Source organism: Channa argus, chromosome 14 (genome assembly GCF_033026475.1).
Source record: "Channa argus isolate prfri chromosome 14, Channa argus male v1.0, whole genome shotgun sequence".
NCBI lineage: Eukaryota > Metazoa > Chordata > Actinopteri > Anabantiformes > Channidae > Channa > Channa argus.
Genome location: NC_090210.1, coordinates 22,539,879 through 22,567,866, shown reverse-complemented (window position 1 = coordinate 22,567,866; position 27,988 = coordinate 22,539,879). Strand labels below are relative to the sequence as shown.

The window sequence follows — 27,988 nt, the reverse complement described above, 5'->3', positions numbered from 1 at the left end:
CTGCAAAACATATCAGCTCCAGTTTGTTTTCCATGTTGCAACAGTTTTTACTTTTGAGACATTTCTGAAAAAATGTGAGCCACATTTTTAAAATGTTTATTTTTTTTTTTTTATTTTGCTGCATAGCCACGTGGGTTTTTATAATAACAGAGGTCTGCGGCACAGATCACCGAGCTAACTTCAGGTGCAACACTATGGGTTATTTTAATTATGTGAACGTTCACCGTTGATTCTAGTGTTTACATGTGGGATTGTTGAAAATACAGTTAAATAGAACAAGACATATTTTAGTTCATAGTTAATTTAACATATCCTTTAATACACTGGTCAGACACAACAAATGATGTCTGTCCTCAGTGTTGAAACAAATAATAAATTCTCAAACTAACACGTTGAAAAGGTTTTGTTTAGATATGGGCACAGATAACGTCACATTACTTAACGTGTAACATTTTCAGCAAGTTCAATAAAAGGTTGAAAACACACCGTAATGTGGATATGAGCACCTATGAGGACATTTTGAAACATCTAGCAGCTGTAGCTCCTCCTGTGAAGCGTCCGTAGCTGGGTGCTGGTGTGTGAGGACAAGAGCAAAACGGTCACAATATTCTAACATGATACGTTTCTTCATAGCACGGCTCATAATTGTTGACAAACACCGAATGTCTTTGTATCTGCTGACAGAGTCATGTATCATAAACCATTTATTAATTGTTTATATATTGCTGTACCTTTGTCTGGTTCAGGTGTGTTAATCACGTTAAAATCTGCTCAGCCCCCCGAAAACGTTTGAGAATACCCCAGTGAAAAACGGCCTTTTGGAACTAATTCAGTTTCCAACATCCCACATGTGAAGATCTGCTCCTGTTTTAAAATTTCTAAAAGTGGATTTTTTTTATTAGGGTTATTGCTGATGGGCAGACTAACCTACAACGCCACATACGTCAAATTGTAGTTCACATTTTCCCTGTTTTTTTATTATTCAAAAGTCTCAAATGTAAAAATGCTGCCTGTATGAGACAAAACAACTCTGTCCACACTGCAATGTCCTGCTAAACCTATCGTGGTTGCTATGGTTCCTCCTTGTCTTGTATCTATCCATCACACATTTCCTTTGTCATGCAGTGCCCCCCACCCACACACACACACGCACACGCACACGCAGAGATTTATGTGAATATACTGTACATGAAATACTGAACCCCCACAGGCAGCACAGCCGGCACAAACACAGTGTTTTCGTCGAGGTCTGATGATTTATTGTGAGCAGAACGTAAACTATGCAGAGGAGGAGACTAAAAAGTCAAACATTACATCAGCGATTCACACTGTCTGGCATGTGCATGGAGGCTGCTCCTTAGGAAATACATTCCCCTCCAAAAGTATTGGAACAGTGAGGCCAACTCTTCTATTATTGCTGGAGACTGAAAACATTTGGATTTGACACCAAAAGGCGAATATGAGACAAGAGATCAACATTTCAGCTTTTATTCCCGGGTATTTACATCTGGATCCGAAACGGCGCCTTTTGTTTGAACCCACCCATTTTTCATGAGAGCAAAAGTCCTGTTCTTTTGGGAGGCTTCTCCAGGTCTATAGGAAAAGTTCTCCAAGGCTCGATGAACTCGTTTGTGTGGTTTGGGTCATTATCTTGCTGCAGAGTGTACGATCGCCCAGTTTGGTCGCATTTGTCTTTACATTGGCAGAGAAAATGTTTCTGATCTCATCTTTTAAGATCCAGACGCATATACCTGGAAATAAAATTATATTTACCTTTTGATGTCAGTCTACAGCAGAAATAATGGAACTGGCCTCACTGTTCCAATACCTTTGGGGGGATGGTCACACTAAAAAGTGCTTTCTGTTACTGCACGTCTTACAGCTCTCAAACACCTTGGATGAACCTTTAATTGTCCCATTTTCTAGACCAATCAAATAACTCCAGAGAATGTGAAGTTGACATCACAGCATGTTGAATTTGTGTTTTTGTGCGTCGTGTTTTGAGGACGCCCCTACTTTGGTGTTGGTGGACTGAAGGCTAAGTTTGGACTTTCTGTCATGATACTGAAAAGAGTTGCCACAGAAGGTCAGTAGGGCTTTAACTTTGTCCCATCTCCATAAAATTGGAACTATTTAAACAATCTTCTAGCCCAGCAAAACAAAAAACACGTAGGTAACCCACTGCAAATATCATAGCAGGATGAGCAAACACACAAGATGGCGCCCTAGTCCCCAACTCTATTGCTATAATAACTTATTTCCTTAGTAACCGATTGTCTTATTCATTTATAACACTGAAGGATTTTTACTTTGTCTGAATTCATGTGTTAGTTATTTTAAGAGGTGCAGTTTAACAGAGAAAGTATCATCTGGGCTACAGTTTAAGTTCAGTCGAGAACAAAAGTTTATGAATTCGTTTTCCAATTAAAACTTGAAAATGAAGGAGGGGAGAAAAAAAAAAACCCAACAAAAACACACAACTCCTAAACCAAAAGTGCTCAAAGTCAAATATTTCAGTGCTGTAAATGTTGTAGCACTATGACTACAAAGTTAGAAACTCAGCCGCTTAAAAATTCAAGTTATTACAGAACTTTTTTGTTTTCATTATTCCCTCATAGCATATGGCCTTCAAAAGCAGACAGAGCTGTGCATGTTCATTTCAGATTATGGATTGTGGGAGGATTGTTTGCCAACTTCTCAATTCAAAACAAAGGCAAGAGCTCATTCATTCATTCATTCGTTCATCTATCTGCAAATGAAGATCATATGTTGTGGCTGAAGGCTCCAAAACAGCTGAAATAAAGCTTGATGAGAGATTGTCTTTCCACACTGGCAGATTTTGTACCGATGCTAAAAACGTCAGGACTAAGAAACACAATAAACAACAAAAACAACTTGATTCATTTAGGTGAAATAGGTGCGGAAGTACTGTACAAGAGCTACTTAAACGAGTCAAGTAACTTGTCTGGGGATGTAAAGTGTTAGAGATTAATCAGCTGATAAAAACGTCATTTTTTTTTTTTTTTTTTTTTTAAATCAGCAGAAACAAACTACACGTGTGCTGCTTCCAGCTTCTAAAAGTAAAGCCGTTCCTGTTTTTCACTGGAGGCTCGGAGAAATTGTGATGAGCATTTATTACTTTCTGGAATCAGACAATTCCTTGTTTAGTTTTGAAGCGTAAGCTGTAAATTTATGCTAAAGTTTGCCTGTGATCAGTAGCTATGTCTGTGATTTTTGCTGAATTTCATAACGTCTCTAAACCTGGAATTCATTGCTTTTGCACACTGTTATGTGCATAAATGAAAACTGTAGTTCAACATGTGGCAAGAAAACTGTAAATGCCATTCTTTGATGCATGATGGTCATTACCCCTAAATTATCGTGACTACGCTTTAACAAGTAGCCATGAGGCTGGACACTAAACTAGCTTTCTATCCAGGATCTATTTAATTTCTGGAGCAGATGGTTAAACTTTGGCCGCCACGTGACGGTCAACTACTTCCCACTACATGGTCAGTCCAAATGCTGGGGTTGCTGTTGCAAAATGTTGGGGTGGAATCTCATTGAGCCTGGCAAGTCGTCAAACGCAGTCTGTGAAAACTGCCAGAGCGCTTTCCCCGTTCAACCCTGAAAACTTCTGTAAGCATAGTTTCTCTTTTCTGTGTTCGTCCAGCTGCGGGAAGAATTCCTGGTGACTTGTCCAGTCAGGAATGTGGTCAGGAGGAAAATGCCAATCCCGTTCTTTTCAGGTTAAACCACTTATCAGGCTGGCAGTCGAGGGGAAATGGCTCGGATGTACGGATGTATTGTAAAGAGCTGGTTGAAGCCAAACAATCCGATTTCCAGCAGTAATACTACGTGTCATTGTGTCAGGGGAGCAACAAAAGGCGCTGCATCGGACAGGAATGCATTCGGAGCCTGCCAAGCTGCTTAGCCCAATGACCTGTGTCAAGCCGGGTCCTTTTCAAAAGTTTTTAAGCCTTGAAAAACACAAAAAGACTAAAAACAACAAAAAATGGACACTATACATTGTTGTTCACATACTGTAGCACCATGTCATCGGTTTCCAATTCTCCACACTTACTGTAACTGCAGTGAATCCATAGGGTTGATCAGTGAGGAGCGTCCACAAAATGAAGAAACAAATGGAAAAAAAAACCCCAAAACGCTCACATGAGGGTGAAGACATGAAAAGCACAAACGTGAGGTGACGTGAGATAACTGAAGAAGCTGAGGTATCTGTTCAGGTGACTCTTACTCCTACAGGGTGACCACAGTCTAGGGGGCCTCCAGGGGCCGCCTTTGTATGTGTACTATACATGTGAGGACCATTATGACAGAAGGCACATATTGCCGAGGTGGGGGTGAGACAGGTGGGGTTTACGAGCCATGGATTCATGGAAGCTGAGCCTTTGTCTGCTTTCACAAAGAAAACAAGCAGCTGCTTTCATCATTTCCACTAACCCAGCAGATTGTTCCTGTGAAAGGGAGGGTCCTTAGGCAGGTTGGATCCCATGTTAGTCTCATTTTTCATAATTTAACAACTCAGCCCCCCCCCCCCCCCCCCCAAAAAAAAGGACGTCCAACAAATGATCAGTGATTTTTGACAGCAGCTAAAATTCACTCCTCAAATAAAATGTCAGTAGATGGGATCTGCCTCATCGGCCGCCTCTGCTCGGAACTCAGACTCGGACTGAAACATGTTCCAGTGACTGGGCTGACGCAGGGGTCGGCGCCGCAGCAGATGACGTTGGGGCCGCAGGGGGGGTAGGTATTGGCTTTAGCTCATTGCCAGGGCAACTCTGGGTGCTGACGCCTCGGTTGAGGGTGCCAGCTCGCGGCGGGGCGTTAACAGGTATCCCGTTGGCGTCGCTCCGTGGGATGTTGACGGGGCAGGAGCGGGTGCGTGCGTGGCCCTTGTGGCCACCCGGGTGACAGACGAGGCTGCCCACGGTGTCGACGGGAGACAGGTGGCGCTTGAGCCAGCGCTCCACCCGCTCCTCCTTGTACTTGATGGAGTACCAGGTGAGGAAGATGAAGAAAAAGCCGAGGAACTTGAGGCTGGCTGCGAGGCCGAAGTAGACAAAGCGCAAGGAGGTCACATCGTACTCCCAGCAGGAGCCGTGGACACCGCAGTCCTGCTGCCACAACATGCACGTAGTGTCAATGACAGCACCAAAATAAATGGGTGTCGGGATATAGGCTGAGTGAAGAAGAGAAGCAATGGGGAAGAGAGAGGCGGGGAAAGACATAAGAGGAGGTGAGAAAAGACAAGACAGAACAGAACGGAGACAGAGACAACAAACGAATAAAGACAGGGAAAGCGGAGAATTAAGAGGCAAAGAAAAGAACAACAAGTTGAGATGAAAGATAAGGAAAAACAGAGAGAAAGAGAGAGAGAGAAAAAAACATGAGCAAAGAAATTGCAACAAAAATTGTCTCAGTAATTTATGGACAAAAACAAAACTGCACTGGAAGTACTGCAAGTACTGCATGTGAAAGTACTGCAGAGGAACTCCACATAATAAGATTGGAAGCGTTTTCTGACTAATTCATACTGACAGCAGCTTTCTGACTGTTCCATTTACCAAATCCAATTTACCTCCTTAGTCCTTACTCAGGAGAACAGTGATGTCGAGGCATTAAACAGACAACGTCTAACTCAGCCCGTCGGTCAGCAGTTAGAGAATGTGCCGTGCATTTACGATCGGTGTGTCCAGCTGAAGCTTTATTCTCCTCTGTACTGATGCAGAATTACTCAAGAGGACACTGCTGATATTCTACGCTCTAATTTAGGGGAGGTGAACTCCGGGCCTCGAGACCTGCAGCCCTGCTTATATTTCAAACTCTTCCCGCACTAAATGGTAAATGTTCTGCTCTTATATAGCGCTTTTCTCCCTATTGGCACTCAAAGCTCCTTACACTGCTTCTTATTCACCCATTCACACTCACAATCACACACACACACACACACACACACACAATGGGGGAGCTGCTATGCAGCTGGCCATGCTAACTGGGAGCAACTAAGCTGGGGTTCAGTGTCTTGCTCAAGGACACTTCGACATGTGACCGGAGGAGCTGGGGATTGAACCAACAAGTGCGATTGGCAGACGCTCTACGTTCCTGCGCCACAGTCGCCCCAGTACCCGCTGTTGATAACAGTACCAGGATCAGGCCTGTTCAATCAATCAAAGGCTGGAAGATGAGGGCTGTGCAGGGACAGCAGGGCTGTGGCTCTCTAGGCCTGCCGTTCAACACCCTGATTTAGACGTTTGTCAAGTCAAAAAGACACCGGCCCCCAGAAAATGGACTGAAAAAAAAATGAATTAGAAAGTAATTTACCACCTTTCTGCTCTCTACTCACCAAGAGTCCTGAGGAGAACAAACTGCATTCCCAGAGCGAACGGCCTCTCCTGCTCTGCTACAGACCTGCAACAAAAACACACGGGAAGCTGGAGACTGAGGATGAATTGTGCGGAGACACAGATGAATGGGATTTAGCAAACAAACCATTTCTTCTGTTCTGCTATAATACTGTTCTGTATACATACAAAGTGAAATATTAAGCCTGTTAGAATTAAGTCTTCATACGCAAAAATTACGTAATGCAATATGAATTATGCACAAGATAAAAAATAAGCCTGTAACACGATTCAAACTGGCAGAAAGTGCTTCAAGAACTGATTTGTGTGGGTTCCAGTAGCTACACTGCTCCTGATGGTCACCTGTTCAACATCTTATGAAGCAAAACAGGAAGCAAACGCATGAATTATTTAAAAACAAATGTGCCACTGCCTCATCTTTTTCCGCTCAAAGTTTTTAATAGGGGATAATTTTCTTTAACCAATCCATGGGTCTCAGGATGTAGGGTGTCATGTTTTGTATAGGTAGAAAAGCCCCTTAAGGAAATTTGTGTTTTTAAGGAAATTTTTGTTGCCTGCGTCACAATAAAATCTAACTTTAACAGCGAGTGGTTTAACGCTGGCCGTACCTGAGGGTGACGATGATGGCAGAGGGCTGGGCGCAGGCAGTGATGAGCGTGACGATGAACAGGAAGATGAGGAAGGGGATGAGAGTGCTGCACGTGCGGTCGCACTTCCCTGACACGGCGTAGCCGTTCTCGTTTAGGTAGGTCTTCACAATGACGAGCTGCAGCTGGTTGTTGCCCTGACCGCTGGATGGCGGCGTGATGACCTGCCGGCTCTGGACGCAGGCACAGTCTGAGTAGTTACGAATCTGGAGGGCAGACGGACTTTTTCAGCTTTTTCATTGCTTTTAAACTCGCATAGAAACATACTAAGAAACTTTTTTAAAAATGTTTTTACTGTTTTGCCAGTGAAATCGTCTGTGCATAACTGCATGAGGTCATCGTGCTTATTGACCACCCCCCTCTTACCCCGTTACTGTCATTGGACACACTGCTACAGCCAGCCAGACAGGGGTTGAAGTACGTTATGCCATCAGAGCCACAGACCGGAGCGTACTCGTGGATTTTACAGCCGCAGTTCACATTGCAACCTCCAGTTAGGTTCCGCTGGGTCATGGTGAGAGTTGGTCTGAAGACAGAAAACAATTTGATTTAGCATTTTAAAAGTCCTTTCGTTTGGTTTAAGATGTCTTTAGGCACTTCTGGGAGAAATTGACAAAGAGGAAAAAATATCTTTAAAAAAAAAACAAGTAAAGATGAAGAAAGGAGGACAACAAGGACAAACAGACTGACGGAGACTGACAGAAGGAAACAAGCACGAAAGCAAAGAGACATGGCAGTCAGCCAGACATGCTCTCCTCCGAGCTGTCCTTGGACGTTTTCCATCGTTGCCATGTAATGTCTCTCGGGGACTCTCCGTCCGTAAGAACCCGCCTCCGTTCACTGGCTCGTTATCTGTTATCCCGCGCCGAGCTGAATACTTGCTTCCTCCCTGACACTGGCCACAGATGGGCCGAATAAAAATTACCACTGACTCAATTCATGTCGGGAAATGATATATGGGACAAGCCAAGCTGCAGTCAGTCAGCACACGGCTGTCTCTGACTTTTATTCAGACCACACAGGAGGTGTTTTTAAAAAAAAAAAAGAAAAGAAAAGAAAAGAAAAGGGAGAAGCAGAGAAGTTGTCTGGAATGATCTCTGCTAAAACTAACACACACAGGAAGTATACAGCACCTGTGACCATTAGAAACAGGTGAAAGACAAAGATAGGAACATTGGTAAGCAACAGAATTTGATAAGTTCTTTTCTTCATTTGCACAGTTTGTCCAGTTCACTGTGAAAAGTTCAGTCTGGTGTCATAGTGAAGCTGCTTTAATGATGAAAGTCAATTACAGTTTTATTGTAGTTCAATGTTTTTTTGCCATTTATGTAAAGAAACCCCCTTTTTTTTCTACGAAAAGTTTAATAAAAAATAAGTGGTAATTTGCTATATTTTAATTATTAGCAAAGACAAAAACTGCATCTTAAAACTGTCTAACTTGTCTGCTCTGTGTGTGGCACCTTATTTACTACAGATGTGATGACGTCCATAGCGAACGTCGTCAGGGAAGCTATAAGTACATCTTCTGGTTGTCAGCTGATTTTAAAACGGCCATTAGTGACACGTTTCTCTAGATCATCTTACCAACAATGACTTTCAACAATTATCTGACCCCTGTCACCCCGTCGATGTCTCTGTGGCACTTTTGATGAAATAGCCAGTAGGACCCTCGTGTGCAGCATCGGTTTTGTCTTCTGCCTTTAACACTAAAGGTGGTTTATGTTTCCAAATTCCTCAGCTAATAACATATATGAAAGAATAAGAATTCATATCACATCCTAGCCCCTTCCCACACCGTATGGGTTGACACAATGTTAGTGTTCATTTCTCTATCTGACCTCTCAAATTCTCTCTTCCTTTACAATATAGCTGTTACTTGTGTACATTTTCTCAATTCTTTATCTGTTTCATGTCTCTTCTTCACCCTCTGAATGTGTTTGACCTTCACTGTCTGTCTTCCATAATCACATCACTGGGACGACTGAACACAGAAAACCCAAAGCACAGATTAAATGGTTAATGTTCTGCACTTATACAGCACTTTTGGTGCTCAAAACGCTTTTACACTACTTCTCATTCGCAATCACACTCACTCACCGATGGGGGAGCTGCTATTCAGCTGGCCATAACTGACCGGGAGCAATTAAGTTGGGGTTCAGTGTCTTGCTCAAGGACACTTCGACATGTGACCGGATGAGCCGAGATTGAACCAGAAAATGGAGGCCTGCTGGATGACCGCCGCTCTACCTCCTGCGCCACAGTCGCCTCCAGATTAGACACAAAACAGACTGCAGTGACATGGTTCTTGATTGCCAGCATTGATGCCTAACTAGCCACCGTTTCCGCACAGTCAGCTCTCCCCTTTCCCCCCCCCCCCCCGAGCACAAAGCCTCTCACCCAGTGGTGTAGGGGATGTTGATCCCTCCGAGGTTGATGCTCTCACAGCCCACGATGAACAGCGTGGAGAAGCACAGCAGGGAAACTCCGCTGCAGATCATGGCCAGCTTGGCCGACTCGCGAGCTCCCAGCTTCAGCTTTTTAATAATGTATCCACCCAGGACGATGCCCACGCCAGCGCTTGGCACAATTATCACACCTGGAGAGAACAGAAAGGCACATATTAAAAGTTAAGAGAACTTTCAAACCCAATTGCCCCGGGTAAGCCTACACGTTTTAGTCCATGAAGCATCTTACAGCGAGTCAATTTATTGTTTCTTGTGCAGCCTAAAAATGGAATCCATAAATGCTTTCTGTATTAATAATGAATCAAATGATTCCGTTTAATTCAGACTGATCAAATATTTTTGAAGCTCTGCAGCTATAGTGAACTTTTAACTCACAGTTTTGGTGTGAGACATTTTAATGGGCAGAAAACAAACAGGCGATGATAAACCCACTGCCTTCTGGCTCCCACTGGCTCCTAATGAATGATAACTTCCTACTGCTTTACTTTTTGGTGCATTTATTATAATATGCATTTATTTACAATTTATTTTATGTTAAAATCAATATTTCACTGTCACATTTTAGTACAGTTATTTGAACTTAGTTGTGAATGAATGTTTCTGTCTAGGTAAAGCTGCAATGAGTTAAAAGACAGCTACTGATATCTTTTGAAAGATAAACGAGTTACGTTGCTCTTGCAAAGATTTGAGAAGCCGTAATTTAATCTTAAGTTGTACTTTCACAAATTGAATGAGCCAGACATTTTGTAACTGTGTTTTGCAGCCTTCACTCCGTCTTTAATGACAGAACAAATCAGACAGAAAATGTAGCAGCAACAACAACAGCAGCCGTCTCCAGGCAGCCTTGGATCACCTTGACAGCCCACATCTTTATAGTGTGGGCAGCCCCGAAGGAAGACAAGCCTCAAACTTTCCAATATGTGTTAGATAATTAGGTGTCCAATCTTGTCCAACTCAATCTAATTTGGACTGGTATTGTGTGTGTACCATGTGTTTTTTTGGTTTTTTCTTTTGTTTAATGTTCTTAGGACAGGCAGCAACACAAAGTTCCAGACAGACCTCATAAAATACATTAGCAGATCCATCACATGAAACCCATTAAACCATCTCCATCAGAACAAATGTAAACCGTGACATTTTCTAAATGATTGCTTCTGAAGAAGCTACTTATTTTCTTCAGTATATTTTAAACTGATTGTTAGGAAAATCCAGTACAGCGCAAGGCTGTGTTACACACCAGGCAATTTTAAGAAGAGCCGTCCTTGGAGGTTTTATTTATAACGTGGGTATATCACATTTTCAGTAAACAATGGTTCCAACTCAATAAAGCCTTTCGCTGGGCTTGAGATTTATGTCTGTTCTATAACAATACATAATACCAAGGACAGCTTTGGGCATCCAATAACATTTAACCCAAAATACATTTTGTTCTTGAAGGCAAATTGATTTGTGTTGCCAGAAAAGGACTGGCAGGGTAAAGAATGTCTGTTCAAAACAATGAGAATCTGAAGAGACAGAGCTATTATTAAATCTCTTATCTTCCTTTCTTAAACAGAAAATTATGTTTATGCACTCAAAGACGAAACGTGGCCGATTGCTATTGGTCCACACTGTAGTTCAGGACAAAACACAATCAATGGGACAAGCCAAAACAAGGCAGGACACAAAGTTATTCCACAGGACATCTTTACTGAGAATCCCAGTCCTGGCAGGTGGGTGCTACTGGCTGCCCACTCAGCTACCACATCACACTCCACAGAGACCATCACCAGTGTACGAGCAGGTTCCTGAGAAATCATTTGATTTATAATATCATAATATGATAATATGTATGAGTGGCAGTTTTAATCAAGAGGCTTCGCAGCCCACTCCACCTACAGTAGAGACAGTTATGTAACACTAAATTGTTTCTAATAGCAGAAGTCCTCCAAGATGGAAGTTCTGCAGATATAATCTTGCATCCTCCACTAATAGGTTTCCAAAACTGCAGAAATTATCATTATGTAAGATGTGATTTGCTGCGTTGTCAACTCTGGAACAGAGACTAAAAAAATAAGTAAATAAAAAAAAAAAATCCTTTTTTCAGTTCAGGTGACTCATGGTACTTGCAAGTGTGACTCATGAGATGCTAAACTTTGACACCAGCAATATTAATAGTCAGCTTGCAGTTTGAGTCCTGTCAACATTTTGGAGCAAAAATATTCATTGGGGCTGCATGATATTCGCTCCTTTGCTGCGTTTGTGTCATTTAACAAAAATGGCACCAAGGCTGTAGCTCTGTGAGTCGAGTAGCACGCTGCCAGGGGAGGTAACGCTGTTCGGCTGGTTGTGGTAAGTTAACGTGCCGGTGGCTGGTGACAATGCTAATCAACATATCATGCGTTGGGTTGTGTTGAGTGTGAGGGGTTTAGTTCTCTGGCGCTGGAACACTGTTAAGCTTTCTTAATGGCAAAAATTACATTTTGATTGTTACATAAATACGCTGGGCTGTGTAGTCAGTGCTGCTGTTGAGACAAAACAGAGACAAAGAGTAGTCATGTCAATAAGTGGAGACATCTGTTTTTCAGACAAAGACTTCTGAGGAGATCAGACCATATGAGGCAGCTTGTTTGCATTTGTACGGTGTTGTGGGGGATTCAGCTCACCTGTGTATATGCTGGCGCTGGAGGCCGGGATACCAAACTGAGATTCGATAAACTTGGGGATGAAGGTGATGAAAGCCGTGACGATGGCGCTTTCTGCTGTGTAGGACAGACTGACAAACAGGAAGGTCACATTGCTGAGAATCCTCACTGCAGCTTTGGGTAGGTCTGCAAAGGGGAAAAAAGAAAAAGTTGGACTTTTTATTGTTTTGTTTTCACTGACAACTGAATTAATAAAGTCAGACAAAAAGAAAGCACATATTAAACCACTAAATGACAATTTAAAATACATCTTTAAAGGCTGACTTACTTCTGACTGAGTTTTACAATGAAGTGTTTCATTTGATATGGATGAGCGTGTCTTCTCTTTTCGGGGGGGGTCTGTTTTTCAAATGTCTATTTCTGATTCAGCTATAGAGGTTATTTATTAATCACACAGACATTTACTCTGCGTGACTTAATCAGAGCAGCGTATCACACTGTTTGTTTTTTTACAAGTCGACAAAAGTCGAGGTCTATCTGAATGAGATGGGGATGTGTGAAAGAAATCTCAGCCTCAAGTAACAACTGTTTAACTCTGACCTGCAAATCTGACTAAAGGCTAAAGGGAACAGCAATATTTCTCGGTAAAACTGAGAAGTCGCATTTAATAGTCATGACCTGCTTAGTGTGATCTTCCACTAAAGGAAAACAGAGTGCGGAAACAGACTCTGATGCCTTTATATTAGGTCTTGTTAAATCCTTTAGTGTGTTCCTCACTACAGTTATTCATTAAACATTCATTCTTTGGTTAGTGTCCTTGTGTCGGGCAGTTTGCAAGCGTCCGTTGCCCCACTTTACGTGGTGCGTCCTGCACCGTTGGCTTTTCAGCTGATTCAGCTTACCGATTGGTGGTTGGTGCTGTGTTCCAGTGACAGAGCTTAAAGATTGGCTGTTCAGTTTAGCTAATTCCACCCTCTTACATGCCGTATTCTCAACAGTAGTTTTAGTCTGAGGTCCTTTGTGTCACGGCCCTAAGAGATGGTTTGTGGTTACATTGCTTGCTGTGTGTATATTGCCATAACCAGGTGCCATCAGATCGCTTTTGGCCAGACCATAGTGGTCTGCCTTTAGTTAGATTGAGTTCAAAGACAGATGTTGACCAGCTGGACTCAAATATTAACATCACCAGGTCTGTGTTGATTGCATCCAAGAAACCTTTCATTCACAGTTGGCACCAGAGGCACCAGCAGCACTCACTGACACCTCATTGTTTTTACAGTAACCCCCCATGTGGTACCTTTAATGTCCTTGCCAAAACCCATGGATGAGGTGACAGTCTGGTTCTTGTTGTTGCTCTTCTCCTTGAGCACGTCATCATCACTCGATAGGTCGTCCAGGCTCAGCTTTTTCCTCCTCTTTTTCTTTTTGGGTCGAGGTGGCAGCTTCTTGGGGAAGGTGAACATGGGGAAGATGACCAGCAGCATGGCCACAGCGCACAGCAGGAACCCGCTCCACCTACACAGACAAGGGAGGATTCAAATTAAACTTTCGAAACAAAAGTGAGTTTTCAAAAGAGTTGCATTCAGGTCAGTTAAAGAAGAGCCACTTTAGTCCTCGCCCTGTGCCATCAAAGACTCATTTTGTGTGTGTCTCATTATTGTGCATACAAATGAATAAATAAACTGTAACCACTTCGTGCAAATTGCTGGTACACTCATCCATCCTCTTGCTGTAATCATCCCATATAATTCATGTGGGAAGCCCGTGGCTGTTGGCTACTGAGTCACCGGTTATGCTGTCAGCTAGAGGATAGAATGGCATCACTGAGAGCTGTAAATACATGACTAACAGCATCTCACACACACCAACACATTTACAGATAGATATAACGTATGTACAAAAACGTGACCTACAGTAAAGGGCCAACATACATTTTATATATTCAGAGTAATGCTGCATTTCGGTGAATTCTCAGTCTGTAAAGCTTTCTTCTCACAGTACAACTTTAAATGTGGTTTCGACCTTTGATTCAGTCAGTGGTGAAAGTGACTTTAACAAACACTTTTTGCATAGATTAAAGTAGGAACAACATACAGTATTTTGCCCTTTTGGTCTGCTTTCCAAAACTGAGACTCCACACTGGATTTGAAAATCAATTACACAAATATTTATGTTCAAATATACAGACACGCGTGTATTTTACATTTCTATCGACACAAAGTAGCAAGAAAGGTTTTACCAGTTGCCGATAAAGCGGGGGTCGCTCTGGTCAATGTTGACGGCAGTCTTTGGGTCAACGTAAAAACCGATAAGGACTCCTCCCAACAGATATCCAGCTGCTGGACCCAGTGCTCCCATAACATACATGATAGCTGAGGAGGGGAGAGACACAGAATAGCCAATAGGAAATGATAACGCTCAACTTTAAAACTATTATAATTCATTTCTGGTCACTAGGGGACATAAAAACTATGAAACAATTGAAACTACCATACAGATATTAGCCAGCAAGCATTTTAATTTGGACACCTTGACAACAATTGACATCCACTAGCAGCAGATAAAGTTTGTCTCAACTACCAAACAGACAACATGGGAAAAATAAAATCATAATTTTAACAACATTTGTGTGAGAAGAACTATTAAAAGTCTGCTTTTGTGTTAAGGGCATTAAATTATACAAACTCAATTATCTGCCCAACTTTAACCTTCTTGTAATTCTTAGATTCAAATCTAATCTAGCATTATGAGCAGGGTACAAAAGGCTGTGTGTGGGTCATGTGTGCAGATCATACGTCTGTTTAATAAGTGGCCTGCTGAGGGCCGAGAATTAGGTTTCTCCAATTAGAGGGAATTAACATCTTAAATTCCTTGGCTGGGGTTGAAAGCATAAAAAAAAAAAATCAGGTGGTGTGACCTAAAAACCGTAAGCAGCTTTAAACTCCCAAAGTCCTGGTCTCTCAGTAAGTGCTCTGGGTTCATGTCGGCAGTCGTTTCAAAAACAGCTCATGTGTGAATTTTAGTAACCCTTTCAAAGTGAAATGGCATCTTTTATCAAAAACTAATTTGATTCGCGAAAATGGTGTTTGAAGTGATACAGTGTACTTACTTCCTTTATCAATATGTTTTCAATTTCCTACAATATAAAGCAAGTGAGCCAAAGCCATCTGGTTTCAATCGAAACTATTTGCAGACAACTGACCTAAGCAGGAAGTAGGTAAACTCAAAGATAGTTAGAGTTAGACAATAGAGTCGTGTGGTTGGAGTTGAAAAAAAGCCAATGATCAGGGCAAAACGCCCAGTGTGAGCACTGCAGTTACTCACCTTCTATAGCATCTTCACAGATGCATATCATCTGACCTTTCATGTCATCGCTACACTCTATTACATCATTTGACAGGGATGGCCAGAGCCTGGGATTGTAAAACATCGGGACCCAGCTGCATTGTGGATAATCCTATATCTATCTAGTGAGGAGGGGAAAACCCTTAACTGGCACTCTGCCACGTTATGCAATGCAGTGCAGATGATCAGCAGAGGAATAATAGACAACAAAGGTGCTGGTGGAGAGTCAGGTGACCGGATGCTGCTGATCTTACAGGAGGAAGCAGAACGAAAGTTAGACAATAGAAAAGATGTGAGAGAAGAGGAGAGATCTGAAAGAGAGGACAGTTGAAAGAGAAAAGAACACGGATGGTAATGAAACACAACATGTTTACATTTGCATCTTTGAGTCTTGAGCAAACCTCTGACAGCCTGAGGCCCGTCATAGTCCAGATCAGTTCATTGATTACAACACAGTGGAACTGCCAATAAGTAAGAATAAGACACTGACATTTGTCTGATGCACACAATCCTGTAAGACTCCAATGTGGCAGGTATGAATATAGGTTATTTTAACTTGGTCTGGATGTCTTGCATTTCATTCCAGCAAGCAACTTCATACTGATGGCCTCCCAATGGTAAATGGCCGGCACTTATAGAGCGCTTTTCACAGATGGGGGAGCTCCAGCTGGCAAACATTCACCACTTGACATGTGACCAGAGGAGCTTGGGACAACAACTTTGGGATTGGTGGAGAACCACTCTACCTTCCTGCGCCACAGTCGCATGTGTAGGAATTAATTCATAATCTATATGTTTATGTAAAAAGTTGAGAAAAATAAAAACAAGCAGCCTACTAGGCAACAGTCAGTGTAGGTGTAAAACAAGGTGTCAATTAACAGATCAGTTGATCAACAGGAAACAAACTGGCAGATATGCTGATAATAGATTAGGCACCCGAGTCACTTTTCAAACCAAAACATCAAATAGTACCTAGTTCCAGCTTCCTAAAGGTGACTCTATTTTATTTTTTTTCTAAATATGATTGATTTTGGAGTACTACGTGCAATCTGAATAGTTCTAATTCAGCTCTGGGAATCATTCGTTTAATTATTAGTCTGGAACTTGCTTCCCGAAAACCTAGTTTCACGTTTGTTTCCAGATGTATTTACCAGCAGGATGTGGCTTTAATCAGGCCAAACTGAGAGGCGGCCGTCACTGAATGCTCTGTAAGGCAGAAAGACAAGCATGACTCATTTTATTGATTAATTCTTTTGCCTAGCGCGACAGCCCACAGCATATCCAGGGGTTTTTTCGACACTATGACCTTTGAAATTCTTGATCGCTCTAATCCATTCTGCTAGACCATCTTTATATGTGATGCATTTTATTAAAAACTGCATTTATTATTATATAGTCATATTGTAGCCTGACAAGTCTTTTTTTTTTTCTTTTTTTTTTTTAGGTCATAGCAAGCCTGTAATGTTCTAACCTGCCATAGTGACCATTTCCAAAGACATCTATCGTGAGCCCACTATGCTGCCTTCAGTGCAGCCTGTTATACAAGAGGTATATGCAGCCAAGCAGTCTGATCTGGTCAGATCTGGTTTAAGATACATCCTGAACTGTGCTGTGAGTCATGTTTTACCTGCTGCATCACCAGCTCTTGTACTGAGCAGGTAGATAATTATCCATCCTCAATACTTCTCTGTGAAACTCGCTACATTAATAACAATGAGTTGTTAACCGCCGATTAGAGTGAGACAATACTCTCATTTGTCATAATGCTCTCAGCAGGATTCCCTGAAACGATTATCAACGTTCTAGTGATGCCAACATGTTGCGTCAGCATCACACACATAATTAGAGTCCAGAGAAGCCTCTCAAGTGTTGCTGCATTACTAACAACAGATGTATGTGTATTCTGGGTCTCAACAAGTCTGAGGGCATGAGCCTGGACCTGCTGGCCCAGCGACACACGCTGCAGCACAGCCAAAAAAAAAAAAAAAAAAAAAAAGAGGCCGATGTCAGCTGTACACTAAATTAGCGGTAAAAGCTGTGTGAGAGCCACTGCTTACAAATCACTTTTAGTAAATGTACAATGTACTTTTGAAATTACTGCATGTTTTTAAAGGTTCCAAGAGCTTCAGGAAGACGTGAACCTCAATCAGCAAGTAAACGCCTAAAAGCTTTCAATCGAATCAACATAAATCAACAGCCGAGCTTTCGAGTTTTACTGTGGTCTCATTAGACTTGGCCCTTTGATGAGTTTGTTTGTGTGCAGCCTTTTAACCAGCAGAAAAGTGCAGCTTCAACTCTTTCTGTCCTACTGTACCACATGGCAGCAGAGGCAGCTGAGTGAGAACCTATGTGATGTAGTGCTTTGAAAGTTGGACGGACAGAAAGACAGACACAGTTGAAATCAGGTCAGACCAGACCACAGCGAATTGGAAAGAGGGAGGCACATAACTGAATGTTAAGGGACAACAGTGTTGTCATGGCAACCTGCTGACACAGCACCGTTACATTACAACTTTCTAATGGAGTGTCAGCACCGACATCAGAACCTCCTCCATGAGGGCAGTATTTTCCTGATCCCCAGTTTAACAGGCGGCTGATTGCAACTGCATGACAAAACAACTTTTAATCTGCAGCTTAAAATTAAATATAATTGAATTAAGGATTCTCCGGAGGTTTCAGAAGCGGCAGAGTAAAACCAAGTTCAAATCTGTGCTGCAGAAGATGGGATATCGTCACACTGCGTGTTAAGTTCAACGCGAGATTCAACTTTTTCTCCTCATTGGAACTATTTACGTTTTTAAGCCCATGTGAAAGGCTGTTTTCTCAAACTTAGAGCTTCTTTAGAGCCAAAAATAAATTAATTAATTTTTTATAGACCTAAATGGCAGAATGACTAGTCAGCTGAGATTTGTGTGTAAAATCTGAAGTTCTCCTTTTGATGTCTACAGAGCATAATAATGTCTGCACTAACTAACTCTCACTTGTCAAGTTACAGCAGGGTGTGAGATTTTGTTCATGCTATGGAAAAGCAGACACACAGAAAGCGCAACTTTGTTTCTCACATCTCACATTTCGGAAGCAGGAACTAGACGACGTTTTGCATTTTTACCCAATTTAAATGTTACAACCATCCCATTTCTCTGATTAGTCCTTTTAGTAATGGAACCATTTCTCTGGAACTTTGACAACCCTTTAAATAAGTGATTGTTAAAACAATTCATGTCATCTCACTTATCCATTAATGGACCAATTGTTTCACCATTATGTGTAATTACTGCTTAATAATTTACATTGACAGGATTCAGCAAATTTCAGCACAAGTGCAAACACTTGCCAAGTGATGAAGTGGAGTTAATACCTTGTAAATTCTTATCTAAAATTTAAATCATTTTTTTAAGTTCTTTTATCCAAAGTACCTGCCAACACCACGAGTGCATGTATTATATTTGTCCCCTCAGCTAATATAAACCTTCTAGCACTGCTTGTTTAAGCACCTTGCTTTAAGCCGTCATCGTCACCAGACCCTCAGAATTAAATGTAGTTGAGTAAAGACCCTCCCGTTGTTTTTATTTCTCAGTATCTGTGAAAAGTTGTGTATTGTGCAGAAGAAAATGTAGCTGGAGGGGCCTTAAATATGCAGATGTGGATGGATCTCTACACTACTTACAAACTGGTTGTAATGCAGCAAACTTTATGTGGTTAATTATAACAATTCTTAACTTTCCACATTTGTCAGCTTCTCAGATTCGCGACTATTATGCTGCTGTCTAACTCAAACTCAAGTACAACCCCGCCTCGCTGTTGCCTTTTATCTCCATTAAAGCACCATGGTTATATGAGGGATTATTACACAAATGGTACCGATTGATTTAGGTTTCCATTAAATGCTGGCCTGTGCCAGGAAATTCCCATTTTGCTTCAGCCGTGCAACAGCAATAAAGCAATAGGCTAGATGAACATAGGGGGGTGGTCTTTATAAATGGCATTAAGGCTGAATCCACAGTATGACAGATTTGCTAAAGATATCTGCCTGAACTCATCTCATGATCTGACCTTAAAATAATAACCTCAGTAAGTAGGCGAAATAAGAGGCCTATCTCTGAGCGGTGGGTCCCTTGTGCACAGTTCATGGTCAGTATCAGACACACTGTAGATCTGACACCTAACAGCATTTTAAGCTAACTGAAAAATAAATGCCTTTAAAAACCCATTGGCGCTCTTTTATGTTTCCTCTTGAGCAAGTTAGTCAACTGCCCGAATGCATTAACTCAACTGGTGCACACTGGTTGTACATTGATCACTTTCAAAAAGAAACAATAATCTGTTGTAGGTATTACATTAGAGATATGTGGTATTGTAGATACATTAGAGAAATGTATGGGTTTATTTAATAGTATAAGGTGAAGAGCTGGACAGGAAAAAGGTGAAGTGAGGGGGCTAATAAAAGTCCAAGGAGGGATGCTGCAGTTACACTATGAGGCAGTTTGGCTGCTCCAAGATGACATAATTTTAAAACAGTAAAACTTCAAATTTTGAAAATTGATGTGGAAATCTTAGTTAAATGTTCTACTTATGTTCATTTCCTGTATTAAGTTGATAAATGTTATCTCGCTACATGTCACCTGTCTCCACCATTTTCCACTCATGTCTATGTATAGATTTTTTGTTTGTGTGTCTAGTCAGTGTCTTTCTTTATACTCATTCCGATTTTGTTGTCACTCTTTTCCACCACAGCCAAGCATCTCAAAACTTTCCCCTTATAAAAACTGGGGCATGGAAACATATTGTTGTTGCTGTTAATGGCAAGAGTACATTAAAGTTATTTAGACTGTTGATGTAGAAGCTGTGAGTTAATTTGACAAAAACCAGGCACAAGGACAAATGAGTAAACAAAAAATTATTTTAAAAAAATGAAGTGAATTTGGTCTTTTACTATGAGGAATTTGTGGTGATACCAAAGCCTTTTACCATCTGCGAGCTTCATCTTTTGAAAAATAATAGCAAGCAATAAGGATATAAAAGCTGCACAAAAGGGTTCGTGGTTTTTTTAGACTCCCCGGCTGAGATGGTTTCAACAGGCCGCGGCGTCGTCATTCCAGCGACTGGAGAGGCTGTCAGCTGTCATTAAAGCAGCCAACCACACCAACATGTTTCTGCAGCCCAAAAGAATCTGCTCCTGCTGACTGGGATGCCCTGCTCTGCTCTGCGCTGTCGTTGCTGAACCATTAACTTGGAACAAACACTTTCACTCACAAAAGCAAGACAATATGGAAGTTTACTGGTCAAGTGGATCTTTCCAGCCAATTATCTTTCCCCCTTTGGCTCGTTTGTTTTGCAAAACACAGCCAAAAAAAAAATCTTACAATTATTTTTTTCTACAACCTAAGAATGTCTGGAGAACAAGTTACAGGACATTATACTACAAACCGGCTGCTCCACTGATCAAATCCTCCTTTTTTGTTACTTGGGTCGTTTTAGAAAAAGGCAAAAATGGGTTGGACATGTGCAGAGCAGCTATAAGGACTTTTGTTTTCCTTCTTTAACAACAAGAAAGCCCATAAAATCATTCCCCTTTCCTTCCCCTCGCCTCCTCTTTCATAACCCAGGCTGCTGGGGCAAGACTTATTAGGGAATTATGTGACAGAGACAGAGAAGGGCTGGCAGGATTCAAAGGTCACACAGGTGATGTGTCTTTGACATGTAGGTGACACTGGCAAATGTGGGGACAGCAGACACGGACTTTCACACCTACTTCAAATGTTAGATATCAGGACTGATAGGCTGGTGGACACAGATTCAGCAGCATCTTTAAACTGAAAGGCTACTGAAATGTGCAGGGCGGCCAAGCAATAAATGCATATACATTCACACATTGTCTACAGTTGCTGACCAGCAGATCTTTACACTGCAAACAATGATGTTGTAGACAACAGTATTATTCCAACTCTAGGCAAAACCCTCATCTCCTGCAGCATGGCAACACTCCAGTGTCATGACCCATTTTTCCCAGTTCGACGTGCACAATCTTGATGGACCTGTACACAACACTGAACTAGTTCAAACACGGGCTGTGAGCCAGGCCTAATCACCCGCCATCAGTGTTAAACCTCAAAAGCTGAAGTGTGTGGTGCATTTAGGTGGAAGATGACAGCGGTAGTAACCATGGATTCACATTTGTGCAAAGGCAGACTCACGGCATCAAATCATTTGTGAAATCTTTCAATCTCAATTTGAATGTGCCTTATGTTCTGAACTAGAGGTTAAATATAGTGTATTTTCCCACAGGGGGAAGAGTAAAGGTTTGTCTTAAATCTTTTCATATATGGATAAAATATTTGAAAATCAATGTAGGTCCAGAATTCATTTTTCTCTGCCAAGCTTCCTAAACATGAGGATCAATCTTTTACAAATATGAACAGTGGATTTACTGTTAGTTCATGTTATAAATTTTACTAAACGGTAACGTGGCTTTCTGGGGGGACTAAGATATATTTTTATGAGGCTGCATTGTGCTGGATGTGAATGGATTACAAAGAACATGAATACAACATCAAAGGCAACTGAGACCCAAACACGTCCTGTTTATCTAATCAAACCACAATTGGGGTTTCATTTTTAACCAGGTTGAAGACCTTAATCAGGGAAACCAGCAGCTGCAGAGGCTGACTAGAACAGAACTCGAGCTCTTCTCAAATACTCTTACAAACTCTTACCCAAATACAGCGAGGCGTTCTCCTTCTTCACGTTGTCATCCAGGTAGGTGGGTCCCAGCGTGTAGATGGGTGTGGATCCCATGCCCACTAGGATCTGAGCGATGATGAACAGTGCCACGTACAGGTTGTGCTCGTTGCCCTCCTGGTCTCTGGGACAGGAAGTGATGTCAACGCGGTCCCTGCTGCTCATGTTGCTGTTCATGCACAGGCCCTCGTTGGCCGATGACGAGTTGACCTCTTGGATCTGGTAGGCCGGGGAGATGAAGTGAGGTAAGGAGAAAAGGGCAGCACCAACAGCGATGAAAACCCCGCCAACCGCCAGCCAGCGAGGCCTCTGGCCCCGTCCACCAAAGTAGCTGATGAAGACGACCACCAGGAGGCTCCCTATGTCGAAACAGCTGACGAGAAGGCCTGATTCTGAGCTCCTGAGGCTGTACCTTTTCTCTATGGTGGTGATGACACTGCTAAGATAGCCAGACACCATGAGCGACTGGATAAACGTAAGGTAGCACATGCAGAACAGGAAGCAGCGAGAGTCCTGTAAGATAAGGCCAAGGTACTTCCTACTAGGCAGAGGAATCTGAGCTAGCCTGGAAGTGAAAAACCCCGGGGGCTTTCTCCTCGCTATGCTTTTACTCCTACGAATCTCTGTGTTCTCCATGTATGAGCTCGGCCTGTTCAGCGCCGACTTCCCCGACTTTGGCAGCTGGCTTGTTCTCGTTGGGGACTCGGCCTGGGAGGACTCAGTCTTGGCTGGGAGCTGGATGAATTCTGCGCTTTCTTCCGCCGTTATGGGCATCTGCAGAGAACTAGCCAGTAAGGTTTCCTCTTGGGGAGCTGCTTCATTTAAAACAGGCAAACTTTTAGATTTAAAGTTTGTGCCTTGCTCCTCCAGCTCACTTGAAAATTCATCCTCCTTCTGACCAGAATCAGACAACTCCACTTCCTCATGCTCGGCCATTATTATCAATGATCAACTTTCTCAATATGTTAGAAAAATAAACCAGCTCGGTTGCAAACCTGCCCTGACAGCTAAGGGACTGCTGCCCATTACATTTATTATTAATAGGTACATCTACTCCCAAAATAGAGTCTGCAGTCGCCAAAGAGGCCCCCAAAAAGCAACAATGACAACCAAAGAGACTCACAGCTTCTGCTTATCTGCAGCGCTGGCAGGACACCCTCCGGGTTTGTTTATCTCGTCAGGCACACTTGCCTTCTGCCACCGTGTAATCCGGAGACCACTCAGGCCTCAGCTCGACCAGCGGGGCTTGAGACGCACAACATTTCCACTCGAGGGCTTCTCTCCTCAGGACGCTGATGCTTTTCGGCTGGCAGGGTTGAGACGAATTCGCAGAGCACGCGCTGCATCCCTAACGCCCCTGCCAACGAAGATCCCACAGCTACGATGTCACTTATGAGGGAACATTATAGGATGGTGGCCCCCTTCTCCGGCTAAGTCCTCCGCCCCAAGTCAAGGGCATGCCCCCAGCACCGTCCGATGCCATCACCGCACCAGCTGTCATTGAGTCATTGTAATTCTGTGTGAATCCCTCGAAGTGTAACATACGAGAAAAATAAAAGAACGAGACGAGCGGAGGAGGCGTCAAGAAAAACGAGGACGACTCGCGAAAAAAGTCCAAAGTGTGTGGTAACGGGCTGCTGGGATAATACATCCGCTCCGAAACGCCGCAGTGCTGCTCTGTCGCTTCTGTTTTGAAAACAACGTAAGACGCAGCGGAGTCCGACAGCGGAAACAGTAATATGGGTTTTCGAAATTAAAAGCCCCGTTTGCCAAAACGCAGAGTGGAATCACTTAATTTGAAACATGAACTCTCCGTTGTTATTCTGATTATATATTGCAATGGTCTCATTCGGTTACTTAAACCCATAATGTTCACTTTAGTTTAAAGTTAAAAACCACCTGGCTTCTAAAAAGCTCACTGTTTTATCCACATATGCCTTCAAATTTGAGCCACAAACAACAATACACGTCGTCGGCTGAGGAAATGTCACTGAGTCGCTTAGAAATTTAAACTTAATACCTTCGTGTCATCTGCATGTCATGTCAAACTTGAGTCATCACACGAATCGTTGCTTTGTACTGTTAAATTCGGCATAAACTAATAACTGTAATGGTAACATCATAATATGGATATCCCATTTAATATCAATAGCATGAACGCACATTTAGCCCATGATAAGTTAGTGAGGTATCTCTATGAATTGTTATCAACACGTAAACGTTGAAACCCGTAAGATGACGTCATATAAAGTAATGCGCTACTTTAACAGTTAAGTCATTTAATAAGATTTTATTTTGAAAGCGCCCTTTCCAGTTAGCCGCACAGCTAGCCGCAGAGCTAACGGTCAGCAGTAATGGCGACACTGCGCCTCATTAATGTGACACTCTGAGAAGATGATACGACCGTTGAGCGTTGAGACGTGACAGGCGGTTAAAACACGACACAAATGCGTTTTTTTTTGGTTACAGCTCACCGACAGAACACAGGCGCAGGGGTAAATACCGGAAACGCTAAAGGTTTGCCACCTGAAAATGAAAACATGATGCACGACACTGAAGCAGTAGTTTAACGATCGCAACAATTCATCCTAATGCATGAGATTGTTTCCGAATAAAGGTAAACACATAAGCAATATATATATATATATATATATATATATATATATATATATATATATATATATATATATATATATATATACATAAGAATTGAGGGTACTCTTTGTTATAAGTGATAAAAATCTTTATTTACATGTTTGTTGGTGAAATAGTGCTAAACGCTACATGGCCAAATGCATATGGACATAGACTGCACTTTACAGACACATGTTTTTTACATTTTTAATATGTTTGGGCTGCAGTTTCTGTTTCCATACCATGTGCATACAAGGCTGATGGAAAACCTGCACTATATGGCCAGAAGTATATGAGTATGAAATAAAGGCAATTGAGTCTAAAGAATGACCTCTAGTGGAGAAATTAATTTATGGGAATTGCTGACAGCAACAATATACACCTATATATAAGAAGTTCGTCTGAATAAAGACCCAATTAGCTGTTGAATTTGTCTGGATCCACTGAAGGATCCAGTGACTATTCCCTGTGGATGCAGTTGCTGTATGAGCTGTATTAGAAGTTTCTGGAAAGAAACCCTACAGCTGTCCTCAGTGTAGACAGACCTTCACACAGAGACCTGTCCTGGTGAAAAACCACGTTAGCAGTTTTAGTGGAGGAGCTGAAGAAGACTGGACTCCAAGCTAATCACTACTATGCTGGAGCTGAAGATGAGGCCCTGTGATCTCGGCAGTATTAAGAAGAGCAAAGCACTTAAGTACCTGTTTAGCCTGTTTTTTTACTGCAAAAATCAGTAGTAATCATCAAGTGACCAAACCCCTTTACTTCATTGTTTTTGAGTGAAGCTACCTTAAAACAATTAAGTACGGTAGCAACAAATGAGGCAATGACACTACTTAACCAGTGGGAGGCAGCAATTCACAAAAAGATGCTTAGTCTGCCAGGATGCTTGTAGAATTGTCTCCTGGTGCAATTCTCAAATCCAACGCAGTGGACTATTAACCTTTGGCATTTGCTAAGGACAGATGGAGGGTTACATTTTTCAAAAGTGTATTGGTGAAAGTAAAATCTTTTTCCCGTTTATGCAGTAAAGTGTGAAATCATTTTGTATAATGGTGGGACGGATCTGAGCACTAAGCGTTGTTAGCTACCATAGCAGTGTAGCATATAATAGTAAAATCTAGCGTAGTATTGTTATAATTGTAATGTGCATTCTTTAATCTTAGTGAGAGGGGCGTTGTTAACAAACCATGACTGAAGACAATGCTACCAAAGTCATGTTATGTATGATAAGTTTGAAATCAGAAATACTTTATTAATCCCTGAGAGGAAATTGCTTTGTCCCAGATGTTCCATGCCAGAGCAGAAACCTAACATATAAAAAAATAACACTAAAACTAGAAAAAGCATTTCCGAACAGAAAATGCACTGCAAATGCTTCGGCACTGAAAGGATTTTCCAAGCAAAGCTGAACAAAGTGTGGCCTTTTGCCTTTGAAGCGTGGTGACATGGCTTCACATGACATCATCAGTGACATGGCTTCAAAGGCTTTTTTTTGTCACTGACAATGTCATCGTCGACGTTATCAAAGCAATAACTTCAAAAGTATACAAAATGTTGAGTTGTAAAGTATAATAGATATGTAAGAAGCAGTAGACAAGTGATTATGTCCTTTATAAGCGGAACGTTTTGAAGTTTGTAGCTGAAAGTATGACGAAGTCGTTAGGCGCCAAAAAACATACGGAACTGAATTAATAACAATAAAGATTAAGAAATCATTACTATGCATGTTAAAATAGAAAGTTAAAAATGTAATCAAGAGTATGTGATCTTATATAAACAGTATTGCACTAAATTTACACAAGTAACCATAACTAGATGTTGGTTTTACCAAGTAAATTAGACTCCTGTTAAAGTGACTGCAGCTCAGATCTCCAAAGTTGTAGTCACGTTAGCTGTGTCACGTTCATTTGAGTTATGAGTAAACCATAAGTACATTTTCAAGTACCGTACACGTTTTTTTTAGATGTGTAAACTAATTTTGAGTATACTACACGTAACATTTAAACAATTTCTATTCCAGTTTACTTGTTTTTCTGCATGCTTTTTTCAAGTAAGGTCAATTACGAATTTACAGTGCAACTTAGTTTATTCAAACGTGGGGAAGAGATGGAGGAGGAAGCTACTTCTGTCCAGCGTCGTCCTCCTCCACCTCACTGTTGTCGTCACACTTGTGCTTTGCATGCATCGGACGCCAGCACCCGTCTTCTCCTCCTTTTCCGTCTTCCTCTGCACCTCCATCTGGTTTCTTTTGTAGTTTCTTCCCCTTCTTTTCTCGTTTACCCCTCCTTTTTTCCAGCACTGTAACCACGGTCACCACCTTGTTATGACGGTGAAACCTAAAGCCTTTTCTTCTCCTGTGCATTTTCATGCACAGAGCCTCAAGTTCTGTGATGTACTCATCATATTTCTTCTTGTCCTCTGCCAGTTCTGTGATTTCCACCTGGAGGTTGTGCCTGTCGTCCACAAGGTTTTTGTTTTCCTCCACCAGTTTGTTCCTCTCCTCCACCAGCTCCTTTATCTCCTCTCTGTATTTCTTCATGATGTCAAAGTTATTTTCCATCTGTAAACTAGTCACTTTGCTCTTTTCCTTCTCGAGCTGAAGATGATGAGCGAGGTCAGCGACTTTTGACTCGCTCAGTTTGATGCTCTCGTTTAGCTTCTGTCGTTCAGCATTGAACTGCCTGTCCTTGGCCTCCAGAATGACTTTCAGTATGCGGACATTGTCCTTCTCTCTGTTTACCTCGTAGTAAGCCATGGCCTTTTCGTTCTTTACTGTTTTTATCTCCTGCACCAAGCTGCTGACTTTTTTTTGCAGGTTTTCATTTTGCTGGCAAGCCTTGTGCAGGCAACATCCGAGACTCCCCACCTCCTCCTCAGGATAAGATGCTGGTCTGTGATAAATAGCTTCTGCATACCTTCTCACGTGTTTTGGGATCTGTCTTCCATCCATGGCTCTAAAAACCATGGATGGTCCTTCAGAGAACTTAAGTAGTAGCCTGGGGCTCTGTAGAAACCAGTTCTCCACTCTGAAACACGACCAATGTTTATACAGAACAGCGTCTGAATGTGTGTATGAACTCTGAGCTGGACTAAACCGAAGCGGTAGAATGATCATCAACATCGCTTCCATTCTATTGGCTTTGATT

The 27,988-nt window shown here is 41.9% G+C and overlaps 1 protein-coding gene across 3 annotated transcripts; it reads right to left on the bottom strand.

The window, feature by feature from the left end:
- Window positions 1–95: 95 nt before the first annotated feature.
- On the bottom strand, window positions 96–23,923 carry slco5a1a (solute carrier organic anion transporter family member 5A1a). Of its 3 annotated transcripts, none has more exons than XM_067528857.1 (9): window positions 22,181–23,923; window positions 14,362–14,494; window positions 13,420–13,637; window positions 12,144–12,308; window positions 9,431–9,629; window positions 7,400–7,559; window positions 6,995–7,239; window positions 6,368–6,432; window positions 96–5,203 (listed from the first exon to the last, which is right to left on the bottom strand). In XM_067528857.1, the coding sequence occupies exons 1-9, from the start codon at window positions 23,139–23,141 to the stop codon at window positions 4,683–4,685; spliced, it is 2,667 nt and encodes an 888-aa protein (XP_067384958.1). In that variant the 5' UTR covers window positions 23,142–23,923; the 3' UTR covers window positions 96–4,682. The 3 variants fall into 3 exon arrangements, with proteins under 3 accessions (XP_067384958.1, XP_067384960.1, XP_067384959.1); XM_067528859.1 differs by having other exon boundaries at window positions 23,329–23,919; XM_067528858.1 differs by lacking the exon at window positions 22,181–23,923 and adding an exon at window positions 15,447–17,439.
- Window positions 23,924–27,988: the final 4,065 nt, after the last annotated feature.

Coding starts and splice junctions, on each gene's coding strand:
- slco5a1a (XM_067528857.1), bottom strand. CDS start 23,141: ATGGCCGAGCATGAGGAAGTGGAGTTGTCTGATTCTGGTCAGAAGGAG. Junction 9,630..12,143: donor CAGCGCCAGCATATACACAG/GTGAGCTGAATC, acceptor TGTTCTCTCCAG/GTGTGATAATTGTGCCAAGC. Junction 5,204..6,367: donor TGTTCTCCTCAGGACTCTTG/GTGAGTAGAGAG, acceptor TTCTTCACTCAG/CCTATATCCCGACACCCATT.